General features: G+C 37.2%; 1 protein-coding gene across 8 annotated transcripts in view; it reads left to right on the top strand.

Moving 5' to 3' along the window:
• The window catches only part of TCERG1 (transcription elongation regulator 1), a 34,865-nt gene that overhangs the window by 10,932 nt on the left and 5,000 nt on the right, over positions 1-18,933 (top strand). For 4 of the 8 annotated variants that reach the window (XM_055811835.1, XM_055811831.1, XM_055811833.1 and 1 more), the window contains 11 exons: positions 3,151-3,351; positions 4,616-4,731; positions 5,873-5,961; positions 6,996-7,156; positions 7,996-8,062; positions 9,143-9,278; positions 10,250-10,339; positions 11,077-11,195; positions 13,259-13,409; positions 17,745-17,909; positions 18,695-18,877. In XM_055811835.1, coding sequence (XP_055667810.1) covers positions 3,151-3,351; positions 4,616-4,731; positions 5,873-5,961; positions 6,996-7,156; positions 7,996-8,062; positions 9,143-9,278; positions 10,250-10,339; positions 11,077-11,195; positions 13,259-13,409; positions 17,745-17,909; positions 18,695-18,877 — 1,478 coding nt within the window. Of the gene's footprint in view, positions 1-1,726; positions 1,790-3,150; positions 3,352-4,615; positions 4,732-5,872; positions 5,962-6,995; positions 7,157-7,995; positions 8,063-9,142; positions 9,279-10,249; positions 10,340-11,076; positions 11,196-13,258; positions 13,410-17,744; positions 17,910-18,694; positions 18,878-18,933 lie in introns of all 8 variants that reach the window. The other 4 variants (XM_055811834.1, XM_055811829.1, XM_055811832.1 and 1 more) reach the window with 2 other exon arrangements.

The following is an 18,933-nucleotide window of genomic DNA, read 5'->3' as shown; positions in this document are numbered from 1 at the left end:
TGTGTAGATATTTGAGGCTTTCAGCACTAGATATAGTATCAGCCAGATTTCTTTCAAGTTAGAGAGAGAGCTGAACAATACCATTGTCAAGTGTGATTTCAAAGTTAATCTCTGTATTATACTGTAGTAAGACGGAACAGTGGAAGAGTTGATTAGTGGTATCTTGTAATCTCAGATCTTAAAAAGTAAGTCTGCTTTCTCTTAATTCATATGTTAAAAGTTGGTTGTGTGTTTGAGAATTAACTTGACAGAGGAAATGGCTTGGGTATTTGCTAAGTCTTATCTGCGCTGCAGTATCTCTAATTTCAGTGATCTCGCAGATGACATTATTTATACTGACCCAGTTTTAAGACATGCTGTAACTTCCTTAACAAAACGAATTTTCGGATTAATTTTCAAGTACATAGTGTAAACCTCCCACCCCCAAAAATTTAGACAAACACTTCGTTCAATGCTGTTCAAGTCAATGTTTTTGTGTCTCAATTCATACCTTTTTTTTTTTTACAAAACTAGTTTTGGATTCTTTCATTGAAATTATCATTAAAAAACATTACAATTCTGTGTTCTCACAAATATTTTTAAAATAAATTGGCAGTATTTTTATATGCTTTCCATACTAGATCCCTCATGAATAAAACCAGAAATTACTTCAGTTATAAACACAGGGGTTTAATTTCACATTGTGCCAGAGGATTTCCAACTTCAGATGATGAATTGAAACCATTTAAGGAAGTGTCTGAAGTATTTCAGTTTCCCGAGTGTCCAGACCAGACCAATGTAGAAAGAACTTCTACAGTTTCCTTCCACACCTTAAAATGAAAGTTTTTGGAAACATTTTCACCATACCCCTATCTAATTTCCTACTGAATTTTGCATCTAATTGAAGAGGATGAGATGCTTTCTTCTCTGCGGCATTTCTACATAATTTCTTAATGAGCTGGAGAGCAGAACAGTGCATGATGCTACCTTTTTGAAAGCTAGTCATGCTGCTTTTAGAGCATTTTTCAGCTCATGACTTTCTTGATAATGAAAAATAAAGAAAATGTTTGCTGCCACTGCCCTAGTGCAGCTTTGTGTACCTCTGTTTGCAGCTTCATTGCTCTTATTTCTTCCCCCTCCACCCCCTCTTCTTCCACCTCCAGCCTCTCTGTAGTGACCCTCATAACCTCAGCTTTCCCTCTGGGTTGAACTTGGCTTTTGCCCCGCCACACCTTGCTAGTCTGACTAGTTTAAATCTGTCCTTCAACTCTTACTGCTGCTTCCTAAATGCAGCAGCAGCCTGAAAATCGCAAGGACCATTAGTTTCACTTTGTTGCTGCTCCCCGATGGATCTGGCTGAGCAGAGGCTGTCAGTAGAACACAGCGCCATCAACAGTATTTTCCAGTGGTTACTGCCCTACAAGGAGAGCAGTTCCCCCTTGAATGAACTTAAACCCCTGAGTCTTCATTGAAACACCTTTTTTCTTTTTAATGACATCCCACTAATGTGCTAAACAGCTGGTTTAATGTAGGCAGAATGTTGCTGCAGCTTAAAATTAGTTTTATATTTGATCTGGCATAAAATGTTGGAGGAAAAATAATTCACATTTTCTTGCCGGGAGGCTTTCTCTTTGCCAGCTGGAAATGGCATTCTAAATTGTAGCAGGAAATCTGTAGCATCCAGACTCCCAGTGGTAGCTGACATACAATGGCAGCTTTCCAACATGCTTGCTTATCCATTTTACAGGTGTAGCAATGATGCAAATAGTCAGCTGCCCGTATGTAAAGACAGTCGCTACCACCAAGACCGGTAATTTTCAAAACCATCTTAGTTCGTTTTGTCTGTAAGTTGGCATGGTAGTGAATGTTGTTGTTTATCTTTTATTTATTTATTTGCTTCCCCAATTGAATGAATATATATACTTTATTTTCAAAACAGTATAAATGCAAATATCATATTTGGCCAGGAAATAACTTTCCCAAATAACTGTTAGTGTTAGCTTCTTTTATACAAAAATTCAGTACAGTTTCCTGTAATCATTGAGTTCTGTAATAACTGTGAATCTCTTCATGCCCATACTTCTTAGTTTCTTGTGTGTGGATTTTTGTTTTTCCTACTTCCACATGTATAGTGACATGATTGTGCTCGCATGTTGGTGTGCGTGTATGTGCGTCTTAGTATAAATTTTCATTTTCCACATTGTGGATTTAAGAAGTCACTTACTGAGAATACTTTACAGCAATGCATAATGTGTGCTTTTCCATTATTTGAATAAGATAGACTTTTTCATAGAAGTGTTAAAGGCTCAAAATTACGATGTTTTAGTTCTGGTCCTATTAAATTGGTTTTTCTAGAACTTGTCATTCAAAATATGTTCAGTATATCCATTTTGTTGGGAAGTAGAGAAATAATAGAGTAATACACCATTCTGGCTTTCTTATCTTTGGATATTTGCTTGCCATTTTGCTTTAGGACGTCAATAAAATGTTTTTTTTTTTTTCCAATCAGTCTGCAGTATTAAACAAAACCATCACATAATCTCAAATTACTTCATTCTCATCAGTTTTTATCCAAGGCTGTGAATTAATGTTAACTTCCATTAAGTCAGGATTTAAGATTTCTCAAGAATCTTAAGATTCTTTGCCAAGAATCCATATTGCATGGCTCAAATTCAAGCCACTGTTGTCTTTTTTTTTCAAGAGCAATAGGAATATGTCTTAAAATGACAGCATAATTAAACAGTGGAGCAGATTTTTTTTTTTTAAAAAGTAATTATTTTCTATAAAGATCTAAAATACTTTTTTAATAAATACAGCACTTAATTTTAAAGTATTAAAGCAAATGTCTGAAAACTAACAAGCTTTGTGCTTGATTTGTGCAGAATTACACATTAATTAAAACAAAAAGCTATCTAATCTGCCTGCTAATATGGGCATTATTGGTTATAAAACATGGGAAGGAAATATAGTAACAGGGTGTTGCTTTCCAATTTAATTTTGAAAACTATCTTTATATTTATTTATATAGGTTGATTATTTGTAAACTAAGTCAGTAAAGCCCTAGGCATTGGTTCTTGGGTACTTCATTGTCACTTACTGTTTTCTTTCCTTTCTTCCTTTCTTTTTTCTTTTTTTTTCTTTTTTTTTTTTCTTTTTTTCTTTTTTATGCAGGTGTCTTGCCAGGCATGGCCCCTCCCATTGTACCTATGATCCATCCTCAGGTTGCTATTGCTGCTTCACCTGCTACATTGGCTGGAGCAACAGCAGTCTCTGAGTGGACAGAGTACAAAACAGCAGATGGAAAGACTTACTATTATAACAATAGGACTTTGGAGTCGACATGGGAAAAACCCCAGGAACTGAAAGAAAAAGGTAGTCTTGGTTTTTTGGGGTTTTTTTTCTTCTCTTTTAATACAGCTGTATACTACGCAATGCTGCTTAGACCATTAATGATTGCGTTTGAAAATGTGAATGGGCATGTTTTTAATCCCTAATCATTTGGGAATATTTCTAATCCCTTATCTCCTTTAAGAATATTTTGGAATCCTAATTATAAGTATCCTTTCAAGTTGGTCTCAAGTCTGAAAGTTATAGTTTCTTTGTATTGTGAGAGTATTTGGTTCTAGAGTTGCTTCTGAATCCTGACATGCTTGGGTAAATGTGTGTTATCAGTCCAGTAGAACGTATGTACTTTACATACTCACATGTTTGAGAAGGTCCCAGTTGCAGAAAGATGGACAGTGAGGGGAAAATTCAGTTGTTCTAAAAACTATAAACAAGGAAAGGATGAACATCATTGAAATGCTAGATTTCAGATCTTTAAAAGTCAAGTATATAAACAAATGTGGAATATGAGTAAAAATAAATTACCTCCCCCTGTCCACATCCCTAGGTTTTATTCTGGTCATATTCCGTGACTCTTTATTTGAATTCACATTATATTCAAGGGTGATTGGAGGGAAATTAGTCTTGTATCATAAATAAGATGCAAGGGGCAAAAATCCTGTGGCTTTTATGCAGTTTATAAATTTGTTTTAGGAAAACAAATCCAGTGAGAGCCTCGTTTTATTGGCTGCTGAACTCTTTATTTACAAGAAATCTTTGTTTAGGTACATTCAGAACACTTACACAGTTAGCTAGTTTAATACCCATTTTTCTAATAATTTGCATTTAAATAGTAGGTCTTTTTACTGAGGTGAAAACATCTAAGACGGCAAATACCAATTTTGCTGAGTAAAGATGATACTTATTTTTTTTAATGGGTGCAGAGCAATCCTAAGATGAGTCTTTATCAATTTTCTCTGATTTCCATGGTTTTTTGTCAACAGGATTTCAAATCTGCAAGTGTTCTTTGGTGTTGTGCTGTTGGTTGATATGTTTATTGGTGTTTCAGCTGCTTCTGTTGGTACACTTTAATTAGCTTTTTAGAATGATGGGCTGCCTTATGCTATTTAGTTTTCCAGTCCCAAGTGGATCTTGGTACAGAAGGTAATGATGTCGTCATAAGCAGACAATGTAAAGCCCAAGAAGGACAGAAGGTGGTCATTAAAAATACATTGGTGGTGGTTGTGCTTGGAAAATACTGATAAAAATTTGTTGTGGCTCTATAACAGTTTCTTAATAATACTTTATTCAGAAAAAATGGAAGAGAAGATTAAAGAGCCAATTAAAGAACCATCGGAGGAGCCTTTACCAATGGAGACAGAAGAAGAAGAGCCAAAAGAAGAACCTATAAAAGAACTTATAAAGGAGGTAAAAGACCTTGCAACCAATAGTCAGTATTGCCATTTTGAATCCTACATCCTACAGGTGTGGATGTATATGTAGACCAGGCATATTGACAGGAGATATGGTTAGTAATTTGAGTTCTTAAATTCCTGGGGTGACTTTGAAAGCCTTCCTTTTGGACTCATAGCTTTTTTTTTTTTGTAATTGTCTTTTTTTGTTGTTGTTGTTACAATAAGGAAAAAAGGACATTTAAAAGAAAAATACAGACTTTATGAGTTAAGAGATTAAGAACACGGAAAAGAAGTTGGCTAATTATGCAGACATGATGTTCTCTTGCTGATTTTAAGGTGTTCAGAAAAATGAAACTTGTCCTGAATGTCTGAAATCTTTAAATGAATAGCTTTTTCTCTATTCCTTTACTTCTTTATTTTGAACAGTTCTGAAACAAAGGTTACACATTCTCCACCTGCTATAACTGATCAGTTTAGTCTGGTAGGAACACATGGCCTAGCAATCGTCTGTAGTGTTTACATTGCAGTAAACAAAATTAACTTTTTTCTTGTAAGCCGTTCTGTCGTGCCGAGAAAGCATAGTTCTTGAAGGTGCTAAGGTGTTTAAATAAAAATTAAAGCTTTTATACTGATTTCTGTGGACTTCAACATAGCTTAGTAGGCAAAAAACCAGAATTCAGTTGCTGTTTTTTATTACCACTCTACCCTGTTTGCTTTTGAGGTAGTTGCTACTTTGTTTATTTCTGCTACAAAGGTTATTGTGGATTTTTGACTGTTCCGTACTACGTGTCTCATTTTCAAGTAAATTTTAAAGAATAAATCAAAATCTCTTTGTGGGAAACTACACCCTTGTTCCTGTATTCAGGCCTTGACTCAAGGATTCATGCAGATCTCGGAAGGTGTTTAAATAAGGTTGCATTGAAGTCGAAAGTTAAGTAAACACTTAAGAGGTTTTCTGAATTGAGATTTTTGAATAGCAGTTACTGTTGAAATTCCAGTGCTTCTGTTTTAAGCTTGGATGAAGTGTAATTGCGAACTCTTTGTTAGCATTGTTTCAGAATATATTTGCTTGTTTAAAACAAGTAAGTTAGTTCATAATAAATAATTAGCTAGCTGTCATTGCCTGAATCCTGTAACTTGTTTTCTCGCTTGAGGAGCCAAAAGAGGAAGAAATGACTGAAGAAGAAAAAGCAGCTCAGAAGGCCAAGCCGGTGGCAACCACTCCTATTCCAGGAACCCCGTGGTAGGTAATGGTTTTCCCCATGGCCCGCTACCGCGGGACTGAAACATCAGTCCCTGAAGCCACCAGGAAGGTTACTGGGTAGTTAAAACCAGTAATAGTATGTGAGGATGCTGTTCCTCTATGGTTCTGGATCAAATAATGTTGGATTTCTCCAGCCAACACTGTTCAGGCTGTCCCACAGCTCACGATGTTCAGTGGTGTGTGTGTAGCCTTTGTACCACACACTAACTGCAGTCCTGTTAGGTGCGTTACCAGTATAGATTTCATATCCCAGTTTCCTTCATCTGCCACTGATTCCTTCTGATCTGGTATGAAATACTGGCCAAAAAAATAAAATAATTTAAAAAAAAATAGTCTTGGACTTCTTTTGCCTTGGGGAATTAATAGGTGCTGGCCAAAACAATCCTTTTTTTTTTTTTTTTTTTTTACTTGGCATAGATACTCAGCAGGTGCCTGTGTGTATAATGTCATGATGAGGTTACTCTTGCTGTAATGTATGTAAATCATCTTGGTGTGCATGGATGACCAAGGTAGAAATCTTACTGATGGAGGAATATTGTCTTAATTTTTGCAATTCAGCCATTGATGCTTTTTTATTAATGTTTGATGTTTAAAACTGCCTCCCTTCAAATTATCTCTGTGATTCTTTCATCCCATCATTTATCCAATTCTGGCATGATCGTTAGGTTGCTTTTTGCCGTCTTTTGCAGGGCATTGAAGCGATGAGGTACATTTTATCCCCAAATCAAATTCATCTGTCTGAAACATTTTTCTAGAGAACTGAGTATACTGCAGTTCCTGATAAAAAGCATTTCTAAAATTGCATTTCAGATCTGCTAGCAAAGAACAGCAATAATTCAGTGTCCTGTTCAGACAGTAGGAATGTCTGGTAGTTGTGCAGTGAGTGTAACCTGGGTCTGTCTGTGACCGTTGTGCTTGTGAACAGTCTTTGAGTGTGGTAACAGACTGAATGAAACAGAATGAATGAAACCAACAGCCATACGAGACTCCCTGTCTGACTGTTCGATTTCTAGGTGTGTGGTGTGGACCGGCGATGAGCGTGTTTTCTTCTATAACCCTACCACTCGCCTTTCGATGTGGGATCGACCAGATGACCTAATTGGAAGAGCTGATGTGGACAAAATTATTCAAGAACCTCCTCACAAAAAAGGAATGGAAGAAGGAAAAAAACTTAGTAAGAGCAATCGTACTGCCTTCTTGAGAAGTCTGTATATCATTTATTGCTTATTTTGTGTTGATTTCCAAAGCTAGCAATATTTGAAATAAATGAGAGAAATGTAAGGACATACTGAAAAATTTATATAGCTTTGGAATTGAAGAAGGCTGGTGGGAATGCAGGTTTATAGAGTCCTTTGGGGAGAAAATAGTCCATTGAAGAAAGTAGATACTAACAAGGTTAACTTTTCTCTAAATGCCAACAGGCTGAAAAAACTCCACGTTTTTACTGACTTAAAAAAAGGGACTGTGTTTGTTTTATAAGCAAGAGGAATTCAGGGGCCAGAAAAGAATTAATCATAATATATGAAGGGCTCTCACAGAAGAGGATTTAACTTAGAGAACATCAACTGGAATACAGTTTTGGAAACAGCTGCCAAGAGCAGAGAAACATTCAAGAAGCTGCTGAGATGAGACTTGTTTCTGGCATGAGTTCTAGTAAATAGTCCTGGGATGACACATGGCTTGGTAGTTGGAGGAGAGCAAAGTGCATGTACGTAATGAGCAGGTCCAAATGTGCTTCATTAGACTGTTTAGCCGGAGGGTTTTTTCCCTTATTTCCCCTGGGAATAAGAGGTCAGTGTTTGCCATTTTAAATGCAAAGTTGGCCACAAGTCTGTTAGTCCTGCTGCCAAATTCAGATAGTGTTATTCTGAAAGTGACTGAAAACTGTATGTCTGTCTTTGTCAGAATACATTCTTGCTGCATGTGTTGTCCTCTGTTTTTGCACAAGGCTTCATTTGTAAATGACACTTTGCATAAATACAAAATCTGAAGTATTATTGAAATCTGTTACAGTTAGAGAAGAGCATGAATCTACAGAGGACGCAAACGAAGATGAGCCTATTAAAATTAAAAAGCGCAAGTAAGTTTGTGTTTTTGATACTAAGTGGTCTGTGTTGATAAAGTTTTTCATCTGAGCAGTGTGTATTCCTGTCGTATTCAGCAGAATACAGTTACTGTATCCAACGGTAACTGATAGGATCGCTGAACACGCTCATCAGCTTTCTGCTATTTTACTTTAGTAGCTCAAGTATTTGATATTTCTCTGAGGTAGCTGAAATTCATGTGTAGCAGAAATAGCATCTCCTTTGGAAATCATTTGAAATGGAAATAAATGGTGTAAGTTGGTGAATCCAAGGAATATTTTGAGTGCAGTTTATCTTAAATAGTTTGCTTCTGTAGCTTGCTTATCTAGCTTGTTGATTTCTGTGCACAAGATTTTGTTGCAAAAAATGCAGCCATATATACTTTTCATAGTGATTACTGTTTTCACTCTGTTATAAAGGTTTGAGAATTTTGCGTAAATCTTTTGGTCTGTATTGCCTATTGGAAGCGATACATGTCACTTCACTATTAAGTTATGTACACAGGGTGTTCTAAAAGTAGTTTTACCATTTTATTTGGTTTTGCATACTTTTAGGGATGATCATAAAGTTGTTAGCAGTTAGAGCTTTGAGTGTGTTTGGCATGAAGCGTCTTTGCTCTCTTAGTAAACGTAGATCAACAAACAGCACACTTTTTTCCAGAAATGCTTTGATGGATGAATGTATCACTCTCTTTACGGCACTTTCTGTTGCTCAGTTTGAACAACTCCCTTAGCCATAGCCTTCTCACGGACCTCATGGTCTTGAGTGGGAGATAAGAAGATTCGTGCGGTTAACGGAAAATCTGTTGCACATCTGGCAAGACTGCTAAATACAACCAGAATGTGCCAACTTCCTGGAGTCATTTGGCACTGAAGTTATTGAGAATATTTTGGTTCTTGAGCTCTTTCAGTATGAAAGCATTCATAGCCAAGCCTCAAAGAATGGCTTTCATGACCTCTGAGCCTGCGCTTCTGAGGTAACGGGTTATGTCCATCTTGTGCTGGTGCAGTTCAGTTTCTAACCTCCAGGGTTAACACATTACTTCTCAAGTTATACTGTATGTTTGATTTTTTCAGGAAAGACGATAACAAAGACATTGATTCAGAGAAGGAGGCTGCTATGGAAGCTGAAATTAAAGCCGCTCGAGAGAGAGCCATTGTCCCTCTGGAGGCTCGGATGAAGCAATTCAAGGACATGCTTCTAGAAAGAGGGGTCAGAGAAATCTGTGTGTGTGAGAGATGGAGGGGGAGGGAAGGAGGGTTTTGGGCAGAGGCCTCAGTTCTTAGCAAATTCAGAACCTGCAGTGCTTTATGTAAGGAAAACAATCTCACCCTTCCTCTGAATAATGGATGCATTTGGCACACAACTCCATATTTCAAAGAGTATTACAATTATAGCAAAATTTTGATTTCCAAGTAACTGAAATTAAACAGTATCAAGACAGATTTTTGTTTTTACTTTTTTCTAAGTAATTACCTAATTGAAAGCTGCCATTGCAAATAAGTAAGATACACAAACTGTACACATCCTTAATGTTTTTGGAAATGTTCCTACATGAGAAAAGCAGTAAATTCCACTGTAGCCTGTATGCTCTTATCGTTAAATGGGAGACTTCTTGCTTTTAGTTAACAAAATTTGAACTCTGCTTGATACCAGTCAGTTTTGATGGATAAGTTAGGCTATTAGAATGTAAGTTTATATAGTAACTTTAAAAAATGGAAGTGGTTCCAGCTGCCTGTGCAGCTTTCATTTGGTTTTAATAGCTGGATTTTATGGGGTAGTTTTAATTAAACTTGTTTAAGATGAGCTCAAATGTGTTTAAATCTGTTTCTTTTGTAGCAGAACTGTTTACACTCATAACACTTAGAAAAAGTGTAAAGCAGGCATGGGATATGAGAACATAGAATCTCAAGGCTTTCTTCTGATGTACTTTTTTTTTTTTTACCCTAATTGTCACACGTAGTAATAATTACATGTGTATTACTATTTAATGTTCACAGCCAATTAGTGTTGAAACTTGCTATGACAGCCTCCATCATCTATTAGCGATGAAAGCTTCAGAATGAGTTTGTTCCCCTCTCCATCAGATGTCCTGTAGTTTTCAAGCAAAACTGTACAACTTCTGTATATTTGAGGAAACTTAATTGTTAGTTAAAATCTGACTTTTTTTTTTTTAATTGAAGGTCTCTGCTTTTTCAACATGGGAGAAAGAGCTACACAAGATAGTTTTTGATCCTCGTTACTTACTTCTCAACCCAAAAGAAAGGAAACAGGTAAAAGAGAAGTCAGATTTACTCCCCATCTAGACACAGCTACTACAGGCTTTATCTAAATCCTCAGTCTGCTATTTTTGTTCTTCCTGACCTTCCAGACTAATCAGTGTTGCAAGGGATTTTTGTTATAATTAGGGTTTGTCCGGAAATGGAAGAAGCCAGCAAGAAAAGAAGTGAGTTTCTAGTTTTTATTTTTCCTGTGGTTGGAAGATCTAATATTTTAACACAGTGAAATTGTTATTTACCTAGCTCACAAAACCTAAACATAGCTATGATAATCATCAGTATCTCTTCAAAATATTGGCACAATGAATAAACTATTTTTTAATAAAAAAGGGGTGGGTGGGCTAAAGCACATATTTATTGTTAAGCAAGTTCTCCCTCCAGAAGCTTTTCTTCAGATGGATGTAGGCAAATGGAAAACTTGAAGACTACATGAGGTGTCTGCTGTCCTAAGCATACAACCCAGAAAAATTTTAACATAACACAAATGTGTAAGAAACTTCTTCGTAGGTCTCAGGTTATGATACAGTACACTATACGTTCAGAGGTTGGAGTAATTTGCATATTCAAATGCAAAGAGTCCCTAACCCTTCTTTCTGCCTTGTTTGTGTTGGCTCTCTGCTGAAAGGAAAGGAAATAGGAGAAAAGGAAAGAAATGGGATTTTTCCTCCCTCTTGCCTAGAGCTTATTGGTTTCAGGTTTGTGTTTTATGTCGGTGACTGGTGTTTCTGTAGGTATTTGATCAGTATGTGAAAACCCGAGCAGAAGAAGAGCGCAAGGAGAAGAAAAACAAAATAATGCAAGCCAAGGAGGATTTCAAGAAAATGATGGAAGAAGCAAAGATTAATCCAAGGTAGGAGCTTCTTTCTAGTTCATATCATAAGCTGTATTAGAATGAATTATGTTGGGTGGTATTAGGTAGATTAACCTCTTTCAAAATGGGCAGAGAAGAACCATCAGATATTGTTGAAATCTTCTTTTGCCTGCTTGCATTCGCCTAACCCATGAAATGATAGAGCTTGTGATTTATAACTATTTACATACTTTAAAGCATTTTGAAGAAGTCTCCAGCATGCTGTCCAGATTGTGAGAAAAGCCTCATGATCCACCGCAAGTTTTCTTCAATAACCCTGTTTCTTCTCAAGAGTATTAGTAGTCTCTGAGAGGTACTAGGGAGATTTCTTCGGTTTGAAGGGGCTGAAGGGATGTTTTTCTGGTTACAAAGTATGTTAATAGTAATATGGTAGAATGTTTGGGTTGCTGTAATATAGAAATTACGATGTACCCCTCACAGTCAGACCTACCTGCAGTGATAATAGTGAGGTGAGGACAGCGAATGTACTAACGTTCCAGACTCTACTGCTAGAATTGTTTGTTTCACAGGCTTCTCGCACAGAGTTCATGAAACGTGCTTATGTCACCAGATGAGCTCTAAATCATTCTCTTTCAGCATCTCTTGGCTTATCTGGCGTTAATTCTTTTACAGCGAAGTAACAACTCATTTGTTAAGCTTAATTTTTTTTTCAGTGACCCATTTTGGAAATCTGGTGGAAGCCAGTGTTATGTTAATTTCTAAATTGCATCAAATCTGATTAATAACTTAAAACACCTGTCTGCTCACTTTATAAGGGTAACAGTTTCGACAGTAGTAGGCTGGGAAGAATGGAGGCATGGAAATGTTTTAAGAAAATGTTCATCAGTAATAAGTTTTAACATACAATTTGGAGACTAACATGGACTATTATGTTAGCCTTGGTGTCCTCAGCTTCCAAGGTATCTCTGGTGTGACATATTGGGACTGACTCTTGTCTGATTATGGGTTGGGGTGGGAAAGAGTGTTCCAGCTGAAATACTGTCTTGTTTAATCTTATCCTTTGTCTTCTGGTTTCAGTGTTTGTCTAAAGATATTGCTGTACTTCTGTGAGTGCCAGACTGTTTTTTTTATCATCTCAGTCCAACATGCTCAAGAGTTTGTGTTCCACTTCACTTAAACAACTCTTGTTCTTCAATATAGCTGTACATACATTCACTTTCTAATCTTTTTGAATAAGCTACCAAATTATCTTCTTGTTTCAATTTACCCTACAGCAACAGTAGGCTGGATTTTCCAAGTCTAATTATTTCCATGCTGTGATGAAAACATTCGTATGATTATAAGTGTCTCACGTATTCTTGGGGCCAGATTTGCATCAGAGCTTGGAAAAAGCACAGTAGTGGTTTTTTTCGAGGTAAGTGGCAGTACTATATCTACTGCACAGATTGGAATCTGGCCCTGGAGGTGAGAGAACGGTCAGGGAAATGCTATGGAGATAATGGGTTGAAAGCCCAGTGTGGCTGCATCTGCCCATGGTGCTTAAAATATTTCAGCTCTGTGTTTGAAGATGAGGCAATGCAGTGTTCACTGTAGAAGGAAAAATTGATTCAGCCAGTGTCTTTTGTGACTCATACCAAAAGGTGATTTTCTTGGTGAACTCTTAGCATGGTTTGGCTGCAAGTGAATGCACATAAAATCTTCAGTTTCACAGCTGTGAAATAACCTGGACAGACTGGTGGCTGAACTGTTAACCCAGTCATGAAGATTTTTGTAGACAACTGAGGGTTTTTTTTATTTCTTCTTGGGTTGCATTGTAGGCTCTCTTCCTACACGTGCACTTTCTGCAGATAGCTGTATTCAAACAAACCAACCAACCAACCCCTGTAATCTCTAACAGTACCTTTCACGTGTGTGCCTAAACCTGACTCCTTTCTATATAGTTCATTGATCAAGCATCTCTATAGCGAGACCATAGGATGTTGTCTTCTTTTTTTTAAATTGTGCTTTGGCATGTACTCTAGCAGAAGAAATATTTCTCTGCTGAACCTGCTTCCCAGCAAAGACAGCTCTGCCAAATGAGTTCACTTGCCATTTTGTTGCAGAACTACTTTTAGTGAATTTGCAGCCAAGCATGCTAAAGACTCGAGATTCAAGGCAATTGAAAAGATGAAAGATCGAGAGGCCTTGTTTAATGAGTTTATCACAGCGGCAAGAAAGAAGGAAAAAGAAGATTCGAAGACCAGAGGTGAGAAGGTAAGGTGACTTTTTTTAGTTCCAGCAGTGTGAATGGTGCGAGTCTGAGTGAGGTGGGACAAAGCCAGTGCTTGGTTTCCAGCAAGCCTTCTCTGAGACACAGTCCTTCTCTTTCCGTAGAGGTTTTAGACTGCAGACACTTCACAGGTGTCCCTTTGGTCCTTCTGAACTGATCGTTTTTAAGTTTGCAGGTACACTGACTTTTAGAGTATGTAGAATTGAACTTTAAATGTATTTGTGAAGCTGAGTTTACTTAAATAATGACACATTTTTTTCCTTTACCTAAGCAAGTAACATATTTTTAACTGGAATAGTGCCTGATTATTATATATTTCTTTTAAAGTTATATTATCGTGAAACATTAAAAGGAAAAAGATTCTTGTCCTGTTTGGCTGGAAACCCCAGATCTGGCTACTACCTACCTCTCTGTTCTCCAGTGGAGGCAGTAAGAATTTGAAATTCTCTGCAGGATACTCGGTTTAAATTTCAAACAGCTTCCTTATCTTCTCTTTCCATCTAAAAGCTAGCACTTTAGTGACTTTTTAATCTTTCAGTAAATACATCTTATGTATAAACTGCTGCTTATTAGAATTAAAGGTCAGCTATTAAAGATTAATGAATTCCAAATGTCACTTGACCGTATTGTCAATAGCAGGGAGCAGGCTTTCGCTGCTGGGGAAGCAGGCTGCTATGGAGGTGGCGTCAGACATTACCATCAAAATATGCAGCCACTTACTTAAATGTCCCTGTGTGTTGTGTGAATGGAGAAAATAACCTCTAAAGCCTAATCATGTTTGACATTTTGAAGTCTGCAATGTTTATTTTGTAGTATTAAGTTATTGCAAATTTCACCTATTGAGAATGCATAAAGAAGAGAAAAATGCTGAATAACAGGTTGGATGTAGGACAATTTCGTTATTAATAAAGTTTTGCATATTTTTTTTAATCTAGGTACTCTGGTCTAATTAGATTCTGTATTCAATTTCTTTTCAAATGTTGACTTATTGCTGATATTTTCAATAAATGTGATTTCAGAGAAGAACTGATGTAGTTCAAAATTAAGACTTACATACTGCATTTCGATTATGAATATGGAATTTTAAAGCATTCTTGCAGCTTAATAGTGTAGTTAAAGACTTTAAAAAAAGTAAATATTTGCTTTGTTGTTGCATGATCTAAAGTTGAAAATTTAGAAGAAGAGAGATTGTGTTTGTTTGCTTTTGAAATAATGTTTTTTCTCCAAAAGCCTTTTGTAACCATTTTATGTATTCTGTTTTATAACAAGTGGATAGACTTTACAGTTATGTGCTGTGCGGCCTGTCAATCAGTTCAGTCTGACAGCTGTCAATCACTGACACGCAAATATTATGGGATTCCCTAGTGAGGAAAGAATTGGTATCTCTGTGTGGTGACTTTAGCCTCCCGCAGTTCCGGTACTTTACATTTTTTTAGTTTTTTTCCTTGTGAAGTGATGAGAGTTGTACCTGCAATGTGTTAACTGCCAAAAAAAAAAAAAAAAAAAAAAAAAGACTTCTAAATACTCCTGAAATATTTTCAGTCTTATTTTCCTTTGATTTTGAAAGTGCTTAAAACATAAAAGAAAATTTAAGGCATTTAACCTGAAGCTTTCTCAGTCTGTTTTAAAAGTCCAAAAATCTTTATTTAAGGAAGATCAACTTTACAGAAATCTTTAATGTAAGGGTGTTAAATTATATAATGTTTTTGATTTTGCTTCATTGAGTTATGGCCTATCGGATGGTGAAAGAGTAGCCAGCTTCTCAGATGGTTGTTTTTATTCACGTGGCTAATTTTACTTAGTAAGTACAATGCTAATACTTCAGATGACAGACCTGAGGAGGTACACGTGGGTTTGAGGATACCGGGGAAGGGACTATGAGCTGGCAATGTCGACCAGGCTGCAAGGACGCCACCTTGTTCCATGTCCTTGAGATGAGCCATGCCAGCTGATGAGCCTGATGTCCCGTTTTACATAGACTTAATGAAATATTCAGCTGCAAACATGCTGCAGCCCACTGTGCTGATGGCTGTCTCATCTGTCCTGTATCAAGACCTCTTAACAGTTTCCTTGCTTAATGGTCTGCTCGGTGGAGCTAGTTACTTCGTATAGCTATACCTAACTTGCAGTGTCATAGTGCTACGGTCTTAAAACATTATTCCTTGGTAAGATGTTTTTGACTCCCATTTTTTGAGACCTTTTTGCCTTTTATTTTTTTTTTTTAATTGAAAACCAAATTGCAATACTTGTGCTTTGTGTTGCAGATGACTGAAGTTAAACCCATGCTCTAAGAGCATTAAAGGTTTGGAGATGTCATTTGTTTTTCTCAGGAGGGAATTGGCTGTACCCTCCTGGTTTTCTGCTAGATCAGCTGCTGGTGAAGCAGTGGATCCCTCTGGCACCTCCTTCCAGCAGTGCAGGAGCCCAGGGGGAGGGAGGCGCACCAGGCGGGGTGTTGCTGGTGGCTCTGGCGGGAGCATCTTCCTGCAGATCGTGGCGGTGGTCTTGGGTCTGGTTTGGTGTTGCAGCAGGTAGCACGGCGCTTCCAGCAGTGTTGTGGGTATGAGGCTTCATCCTGTGGAATAGATACATACAATATATATGATTTGTGCAGAAATTTTGAAATACCCTTACTTTATAGACTTCTGTAGTAATGTCTGGGAATTTTTTAATTTTTAACCAATATTTTTAATGCCATGGCTTAGAAAGCTTCATATTTTTGATACTGCATGCATGTTTTAAGATGTTTTGAAACAACATTCTTAATATTACAATGAATAAATGGTTTGCTTAGCATTTTATTCATCTACTTTAAGAAAAAGTGATAGTGCTGTAGATCTAGAGCAACTTCCCACTGGCACTAACCAGTTGTTTTCTAATCTCTGCTTGCTTGCTATATTAGTATCTCCGCTGAGATAGTAAAGAAAAAAGCCTATTTTATTTTTATGTGTTAATATTGTGAAGAACTAAAATTATTGGTGGGCAAGGCTGCAGAATGTTGGTTCTGATCTTCATTTCATTCTTGCATTCTGCAACAAACCACATTTTCAGAGAACCAGGGTGTGACAGTTCTCTGGCAAGCCAGAGTTTGTTCGCCTGTCCCTCTGCTCGCTTCCCATATGAACCTCCGTGTTTTGCAGCTAAACTGCTTTTGGTGGTATTCTTTTTTTAAAGGGATGAAGAGGAGAGAGAAGTAGCAAAAAATGAATGGTCATCCCTTCTCCTAGGTTTTTGGGGTTTTGAATTAGTGTGCCATAAAGAGGGATTTTCGTTTTGCAGACCAGCAGGGTTTGGGATGCTGCGAAGGCAGCATGCTTGGCCTTGCCTGTGGAGTCCCTGGGGTCGTTCCCTGGCACTGGGCGAGTGAGGTGAACCAGCCCTCGCCTCTCTGCTTCAGAGAAATGGAGGCTTAAATGCCAGACCAGACTTCTAAGGCGTAAAGTGGTAGAAATATGAAGGAGGAAATACCTAGGACCTAAAGTGCAGCAGGAACAGGGACATTGTCTACCCCAGGAAAAAAAAAAAAAAAAAAAAGATAAAGGCATAGTAGTTGCTCTTGCAGCTGCTGGTTCTGGGAGTTTGGATGAAAGCATGTTGCTAGTTGTCTCAAGATAAAAAAAACTAACATGATTGATCCTCTGCCAGCCCTTTGTGATGGCTGTTATGGACAGAGTGCTGACACGTCATTTCCAATTGACAAAGTAGACTACATTTTCTTAAACTTTTATATAAATGTGCATATCAGTCTTAAACATAATTTACTTAATTATCATACATGGGTAATTCTTTATTGGTTAGATCCATCTTAAGACATTGCTCTTTATCAGCAGATCCAAGTATTTACCTCTGTTCATTGTACACTTGCAGGATGAATCCATAAATATTCATTGATTTGTCTAGAGCCTTGTTTAAAACTGCATAGCTTCTATAGTATTGATATGCAAAATGCTATAATGTAGAATCAGTAACTTGTTACTTTGATGTATATATATATAAAAGCTCAAAAAATAAGCTTAAATTGGAGTAAATTAATAAAAACTATTGGTGAATAATTTTCTAAATAATATAGTTCGTCTTAGATGTAGCAGATGTTCTTAATTTATCTGCTTTAGCAAAATTGTCCCAAGGGGAAGTGAATTTTAGATGTGGTTATGCCTAAATTCAGAGTTTTAGTGATTTCTCTAAATTGTAATGGTATGTAATATTAATATGCTTCCCTCTGTTGGAGGTAAGTTGACTCCTTTTTTCGTAAGAGCAAACCGTTGGGTATCAGACTATTTTTCTCAAGTATTGTCTTTCTGGTTTTGTCTGTAAAACAGATCAAAATGGACTTCTTTGAACTACTGGCTAATCACCACCTGGACAGTCAGTCTCGCTGGAGCAAAGTGAAGGACAAAGTAGAGACTGACCCCCGTTACAAAGCAGTGGATAGCTCTTCACAGAGGGAAGATCTTTTCAAACAGTACATAGAAAAAATAGCTAAGGTATGCACGGTGCATGCAAAAGTATAACTTCGGATGTTCTTTGGTCACATTCTGTTAAAATGTGAAGTTACTAACTAGAATATATGCTTTAGTTCAATACTAAAGAGAATTCTATACTGTAGTTATTTGTAGAAGTACCCCAGAATGACAGCTTGAAACTTACAAGTTCTGGTGGTGCTGCTGTTGCAGGTGTTCATGGTATACGTGTGCATACACACACATGGTATTTGGGAGAATTTATCCAGCAGAGCAAGAAAGGCAGAGACTCCTGTGAAGCTGTTGGTTGTAAAAATGGCTGTAAAAGTCCAGAAAATGGGTGCCATATTGATTACCTACCAGGGTGGGCAGTTTCCTTTGCTGTTAAGCTCAGCTGATATAAAAATTTCCTTCAGGGATATAGATGGCTTATACATAGTTCCTTCACTGGTGGTTCTGTCTTAATCCAGGATTCTTTTCTCTTCCAGGTGATTAATATCTGAGAATGTAAAACTGGGCTAACAAATAGTGATACTGCTCTCCCCCTCTCCCCCTTGTATTTGGAGTTTGTCAGTGTACACAATCAATGTGCTCGTGAGGAATAGTTGTTCTGTGATCAGTGTTGTGAGCAAACATCTTTTCCCCCACGCAAAACCTGTTTTCTAATCCATAGATCTCAAATCACTTTTGAAGTATTCTGTTCCAAGGTGCCTTTAGTTTGGTAACACTTTAATTTGCTTACCTGTCTGATGAAAATATGAAAGGTGTTGTATTGTTTTTATTGAGAAAAATTTGTTCTTACATTTCAGAACTTAGATTCTGAAAAAGAAAAGGAGCTGGAAAGACAAGCTCGCATTGAGGCAAGTTTGCGTGAACGGGAAAGGGAAGTCCAGAAAGCTCGTTCGGAGCAAACCAAGGAAATTGATAGAGAACGTGAGCAGCACAAACGGGAAGAAGCTATACAAAACTTCAAAGCGCTTCTTTCTGACATGGTGAGATATGGACAGGCTTTCTCAGCTTCTCCGTGCGTTCTTCTTCCAATTGTTGT

The sequence above is a fragment of the Falco peregrinus genome, chromosome 8 (genome assembly GCF_023634155.1).
Source record: "Falco peregrinus isolate bFalPer1 chromosome 8, bFalPer1.pri, whole genome shotgun sequence".
Classification (NCBI taxonomy): domain Eukaryota; kingdom Metazoa; phylum Chordata; class Aves; order Falconiformes; family Falconidae; genus Falco; species Falco peregrinus.
The sequence above is the reverse complement of the archived record's forward strand: the minus strand, read 5'-3'. Positions and strand labels throughout refer to the sequence as shown.